This window comes from Pundamilia nyererei, unplaced genomic scaffold (genome assembly GCF_000239375.1).
Source record: "Pundamilia nyererei isolate P.nyererei 1_Seehausen unplaced genomic scaffold, PunNye1.0 scaffold00631, whole genome shotgun sequence".
In the NCBI taxonomy this organism is placed as follows: Eukaryota; Metazoa; Chordata; class Actinopteri; order Cichliformes; family Cichlidae; genus Pundamilia; species Pundamilia nyererei.
Genome location: NW_005188032.1, coordinates 72035 through 79055, shown reverse-complemented (window position 1 = coordinate 79055; position 7021 = coordinate 72035). Strand labels below are relative to the sequence as shown.

Below are 7021 nucleotides of genomic sequence, written 5' to 3'. Positions count from 1 at the left end.
CTTCACCTCTCCTTCACCATATACCCTTCATTGTATTGCATTCCATGTTTCTATAACCTTTCCCAGATTGTTGGCTAGGAGTAGGTCTCTCACAACACAGGATGCATGCCTTGTACTGCTCTGCTGATGAAAAAGTTGTGAAGTGTTTGTATAACTGCAAGCTTAAAAGATGAGAATACATAAGCAAATATCTTGGTTTATAACTGGTTAATGACATCTGTTGCCTCGTTGGACAATTCCTCTTTGATCTGGAATAAAGAATCAATCCAGTCTTTTTTTGACATAGTATGTAAAGTAAATTTTCTAAGGAAGACTTTTCCTCTGGGACGTCTGTGTCATTGTATGTTTGAGGGTTTTCTGTAAATGTAACCACTTCCAACCTTTGTCTATTAGTATCCAAAGCTATATATGAAAGCGCCTCTTCACCCAAACCATTTTCTTTGCCTCTTAACATTTATCCCTTTTATATCTCCCATCCATCTTTCAAAAAAACCCATCACCCCATTTTGCCATCTCTTTGCTTAACCTTTTGCATTCTCTCCATATTCTTCCACCTTTTCTCCTGACATTACAGATCCATTTTCTGCTATACTTCCATTATCTACATTTCCGCTGGACCCCCCCTTCTTTTTCTACCCCCTCCTTTTTGATGCCTCAACACCCTCTTCCATTCCCATCTCTCTGTCTTCTTAACTTGACCAGTCATCACTCTTCTTTCTAGCCACCGCCTCCTCGCATTTTCCTTACTCTTTATCCTTTCATCTGTTCCATCTATGCGTGTTATCATCCCATTTTTCTTCTCTCTGTCAAACCAAAATCTCATCCCTCTATCCTCGAGCGACACTCTATATCCTCATCCCTTTTTGCCACATATTATTTGTTCATTCCTCACCTTTTACTTTTTCTGACCCTTTCTCGGCCTGATTCTTCTTCACTATGAGGCCAAACAGAGCCGTACAGGTTGGCCCTATTGATTTCTGCATGGAAAACAGCTTATTGATTATAGCTTAGTAATTAGATGGAGGAATAATAGGGTATATATCCTGAAAGTATTCAGGACATAAATCCATAGGGTCTCTAAGTTAGTGCATGTGTGTTTATATATGTATTCACATTGACTTGTGTGTTAGTGCGTACACACATGAATGAAAGTGTGTGGTCATGCTAGCTTTAATGGTAAGTGCAGTGGAGGGGTGTAATTATAATGTTGATTGCTGAGCTCACTGATCCTGTGTGATAATATTCATAGCAGCCTAATGACCACATTAATTACACTATAGATTCTGTAATTATGATAATCCCCAGATTCTACTAATCCACCACACTGTACATTTAGAGAAAGAGTTTGATGAATCTAGCCTCATAAGAGTAAGAGAAAGAATTATGATTTTCAAAGATGAAGTGTTTGATATGTGCGCATTATTACGCCAGTGATTAAAGAACAACTGATTTTATTCTTCTCCCTTTTTAATGCTAGTGTAGTATCACGACCCTAATGTGTTTACCACACTGAGAATCAGAGACTGTGCACCTCATAGTTGCTTTAAGAATTCTTTTTGAAAAAGTTGAAGGACCACAGAGCTTTAATTATAAGATTAAGCTTCATCTGTTACTTCATGACTCAACTGACTGCCATTGTTAATGGTGACGATTGAGTTTTTTCCATTAGAGCACACTGCTGCATTTCCCTTGGCAGCAATGGAGATGAAAAGTAGAACTTTAGAAATAGTTAATTAAAATTAGTCTCTAAATTCTTGTAAGTTTTGGCAGAGGAGAACTTCTGCTGACAGCTCCAGTTGTAACACAATAACTATTTGGAGAGGGAAAAAAAAAAAAACTGGAGATGAGATGCATACCATTTGTCATCAGATGTTTCTGCAATTAAATCAGCAAAATCGTTGTTTGAGAATAACTGCAAAATGATGTTGCTGCATAATAATTATTTCTGATTTTGAAGACTGCACAATTTCAATTTTCTCTGAAAACTTAAAAAACTAAACTTGCTGTTTACCATAAATGTGCAGTGTTATGCAAAAGTCTTGAGCTACTCCTCATTTCTTTATATTTTGCTAGTTAAAATATGAAATGTGTGCAGTGATTTATTGAAGTTTATTGATTGATTGAATAGAAACAGAGTATATCTGGCAAAAACAGAGTTCTAATGAGCTTTGAAGTTAATAGTTGGTATCACTACCTTTATTCTTCAACATGCCAAGATGATCCCACACTGCTTCAACAATGTTGAGGTTAGTGCTTCAGAGTGGCCAGTCCACGACTTCCAGTGTTCCAGTGTGTGTTTCTATACGTCAGCCTTTTTGTCCTGTTTCCCTTCTTTAAGAATTGGTTCTTGACATCCACATTTCCACTTATAACAATCCCGATGAGGCTTTAGTGAACACGAGACAGATCAACTAAAGAGCCTGATGTAACTCTCAGGTTGCGTGCCAGGTCTCTGCTGGATTTTTTCCCTATTTCTTGGGGACATGGCTTTTAGATCTGATGTGGATAGGTCTGTCACTTCTTTTTGTCCTCCATTTGTCCAGTTTTCTCACATTTTTCAAGGATGCACTATATAGCATGCTGAGATATGTCAAGTTTTCAACTAAAAGTGCTTTGGGAATCACCTTGTTGGTGCAAAAATACTCTCATGCCTGTCAGACTATGTTATCTCTGGCATAGATGTCCCTGATCTCATTTGATGAGATTAACTAAGAGGGGGTAGCATATAAAGATAACACATGCAGTTTAATGACAATGGTTTAAAGGGAAATGCAAGATTTTCTGTATTGTATCATATTTTTGGAGGAGTAGAGATTGAGTTGAATAGTGATGTGGATGGGCTATAGGGAAAAGGGAGTTAGAAGGTTGGGACAGGTTAAGAGTAAAAGAGTGGGAAAGAGTTGTGGAGGTGAAGTTTTAACAAGAGGCACTCGCAATGTAAGATGGAAAGAAAAGAGAAACCTTAAGAGAGTGAGGGACTGCAAGGCTAAGAAAGCATGAAAGTGGACAGAGAAGTGAGAAAGAGGCCCAGCTGTATCTGCATCTACTGTGTGTGTGTGCGAGTGTGTGTGTGTTCATAATGTGAATGTTTTCTGGGCTTATGTAACCCTGGGCACCACGTGTGTTTGGAAGCGGGACGCAGCTGTGGTGTGTGACGTGTTTGATGGCACGCACAGTGCAGCAAACCTTCACTTATTCATTACACGCACATGCACACACATACAAGGATGTATGTAAAATTCATGACCTTTAATGGACCTGTGCTTTCAGTGAGAAGAGGATATGAACCAAAAGACACTGAATGCTGACTTAGTGATAGGATGGAGTCCTCTGGTCTGGCTTTTTACAGCCTTCTACTGGATTGTATATTTTATTTTTTAGCTGTTGCGGGGGTTCATTTAGAAGTGGTTTAACTTTAAATGACATGTTTACACAGTTTTTTGTTACCTCTGTCATGTACTGTATAATGCTGAACTTTTGATACACACAGCCTTTCAATAGGCAGCTCACATCACTGCCCCTCATATCAAATCAGACTCGTGTTCCGGGAGAGATAAAACACTTTCCATGGCAAGCCATCTTTATTTACTAAGAGTAAATGGAGGGTCTGTTTCACACAGCAGATGACACCAGTACATAATGGAAAAAAACGCTAATCTTTCAGACAAAAGGGAATGTTATTCTATTCTTTTTTTTTTAATCAAATCCTGAGCCTTACCCCAAATATTTTCCTTCCTATATGAGCAATAATCCCTCCTCCGTCTCAGTCCAATACATCTTCTTAAAATATATTTTCAAACTGTATAATAATAATGCTACATACACTAATATTTCACAACAAGTACCTCAGATTTTCCCTCACCTATTTATGTAAAATGGTTCATATCACATCATTAAAATCAAAATTATTGTTCAAAAATTTATTTAATATGAAGGCAAAAGGTAAAAGTAACCTTCCAACACTGGCGCTTGATTATAATGATATTGTTGGTATAAATGCTTCTATACCCACCATAAAGCCTCTGGACTGTTGTATATCAAATTGCATGACAGTTCATTCAAATTGAGTACGCATTGTATTTTCTTACAAACTGCTCATGAGCGACCTGGGATAACTAATAAATCTAAATAATTATCTTATTTTTTTTCTTTCATAGGTCCCCCATCCCCTCCCAGAGACTTGACCTATACTCTGAAGCAGTCCACGCTGATCTTGGACTGGGCTGCTCCGTCCGACACAGGTGGCAGGGTGGATTTGACCTACAGTGTGGGATGCCGGAAGTGCATCGGGAGGCAGTGTGAGCCATGTGGGGCTAGCGTTGGATTTGTGCCTCAGCAGGTTGGCCTGACAGAAAGAACTGTGACTGTGGTCAATCTTCTTCCCAACACCAATTACACATTTACTGTAGAAGCCTTGAATGGAGTGTCAGAGCTGCTGCCCAACAAGAGGTTCTACACACAAGTCAACGTGTCTACAAGCCTGCCTGGTAAGTTTAATTTCAACCTTCAAAAATAAGCACAAACATGTAAATGGAAAACATTTAAATTGCACTTAAATGTGGCACACTCCGAAACCAAAAAACAAACGACAAAGAATGCACCTTTTAAAAGATATTGCATTTTATACTCAGTAGGGACCAACAAGGACACGTCTGACATCAGGCAACAGTATGTGTGAAAAATAGATGAACTTTAAATAAACTTGCACTACATGCGTTTCCAGTTTTGAATACTTTTTAACTCCACTTGATTTTGACTGAATTTTTAGTGGTTTTACAAAGTTTATGTCATCATTTTATCTGGTCAGACAAATTCTACGACTTTATTCATATTTTCGACATAAGAAAATCCTCTAAAAAATCATTTTGACCCCTATTTGGTAAATGGTAAATGGACTGGTTCTTATATAGCGCTTTTCCACTCTTCTGAGCACTCAAAGCTCTTTACACAACTTGTGCATTCACCCATTCGCACAAGCACAACTGACATTCACACACATTCATACTCCGATGAATGCATCGGAGAGCAATTTCGGGTTAGTGTCTTGCCCAAGGATATTTGGCATGCAGACTAGGGGAAGCCGGGAATCGAACCACCAACCTTCCGATCAGTAGATGACCTGCTAGAGTTTGAATGTTTTGCTTGGAAATAACGCATGCATTTTTTATGATATCACCGCAATCCGCTTTTACTTCTGCACACAACAAAAAAAGACATACACACAGATCATATTTATGTGCACTTTGTACTCTGTAAAACCCACTGTGACCTTTGCCTACAGCAAAATGCAGATTTACTGACATGGCATTCAGAAGCAATGTGTATTCTGTAGTGATTTGAATTTCTGTGTATTCTTTGAAAAAAGCACAAACTTCAATCATACACCCTTATACTGACAACATGTCTGTTGCTGCAGACAGGGCAGAAATTCTCATTGGTAGGGGAGATCTCATTTTCATCAGCAGAAGTTTTCAGCAGGCCATTAGCCAGAGGCTTGAAAAGCACTTTACCAAGTAGCCTTGTCACCCAGCACCGCAATAGCACTCACTATTTGGAGGAGCTCAAGTGTGAAAAGACCAAAACACACACATACACACACTAAAGATGTACAAGCCTACTTTCTGGCTTGAATGCTGACAAACATTCTTTTGTAAACAAACGTACACATGACTGTGCATGTTATACCGCCGCGCATATCTTTGAAAATGTTTGAGATCTTTGTTTGCGAAAGCTGAAGGAAATATGAATGATGAACATAATGATGCAAATGAAACATGGGTGGAAGATGGAATGAAAGGTGCTGTACAACAAACTATCTGATGGAGAAACAATGAGAGTGAGAATGGCAGAATGTGCTTTTGCCATTAATTGGAAAGTAGCTTAGAGAAATGGGCTGAATGATGAATGCTGTGCAGCATCTGTGAAGGCTGCAGGACTTGCTATGAATTTCCAGGTATTAAGTTCAGGATATATACTGTAAGACTTTATCGTGGGAAAATGGGTTAAGCTTTTGGATCGTTGTTATATTGAAAGTGTGGTTTTTGACTGAGGCATGCATCTAAGAATAAAAAAGAGAGTATATTTAACCTCCTAAGACCCAAACTCTTCCATGGCATGCATTTTTAATTTCTGTTTGATATTTGGGCATGTTGGGACCTGATGAATGTAAAAACAATGAATTTTGGGGGTTTTTTTTACCTGATTTTTGTTTCTGAGAAAAATGAGATCAACATATGAGGACATTTGTTAAAAATTTCGATAGAACAGTGGCAGTGTGATGTCCTCGTAAGTGGATATCAGGCCCTTGTAGCTCAAAATTTAGTATTTTGGTCTAGACAACCCAAAATGTGATGTCCACATATGCGGATGCCAGGTCCTAGGAGCTTAAGGAGATTTATGTTGAGTGTTTAAAAACAAATGTGTTTCTCAGGATCTTCTTTTTTGGACCAGCTTAAACTTGTATATAACACGAGTGATGGGCTGAAGCACAATTATGTGTATGAGAACAAAGCACTGACATCACTTACTTGATTTGGGAGCTTGGGAAAAATTTGTATTTAGTGAAGGTTGTAGTTAATTCTTCTTCATTAAAGAGCTTGCATTCTACCGTTTTCTCATTTTCACTTTATAGTTGAACAGTGCTTCAGCATTAAGGGTCAGACAGGCTCAGACTCATTCAGAAAAGAAATCTAGCAGACACAGAACAATCTAGACATCACATTTTAGGTTCCCTATAAATCTAAATCCATTGTTCAGTCTGTGTTTACCTGATTTCTCCATCCATGAAGTTGTTACTCTGCACTTGGAGCCAGTTATCTTGGCAGAAGAGTGGACATTATAGTCCTAATTTTCCACTCCTGGAAACAGTTTTCTCAGAGCCTGACAGGATTTTAGGGCCTCCCCAACCCGGACGAGATTCTATATAATCGCACCTTCATGTATTGGGATTAGCTTAGATCAGTGTTTACCAGTGTTGGGTAAGTTACTTTAAAATAGTAACTTAGTTACATTACTAGTTACT

General features: G+C 38.5%; 1 protein-coding gene across 1 annotated transcript in view; it reads left to right on the top strand.

The window, feature by feature from the left end:
* LOC102207684 (ephrin type-A receptor 7) overlaps positions 1–7021 on the top strand; it is a 56303-nt gene that overhangs the window by 1563 nt on the left and 47719 nt on the right. Inside the window, exon 3 of the mRNA XM_005754726.1 lies at positions 4158–4487. Coding sequence (XP_005754783.1) covers positions 4158–4487 — 330 coding nt within the window. The remainder of the gene's footprint in view (positions 1–4157; positions 4488–7021) is intronic.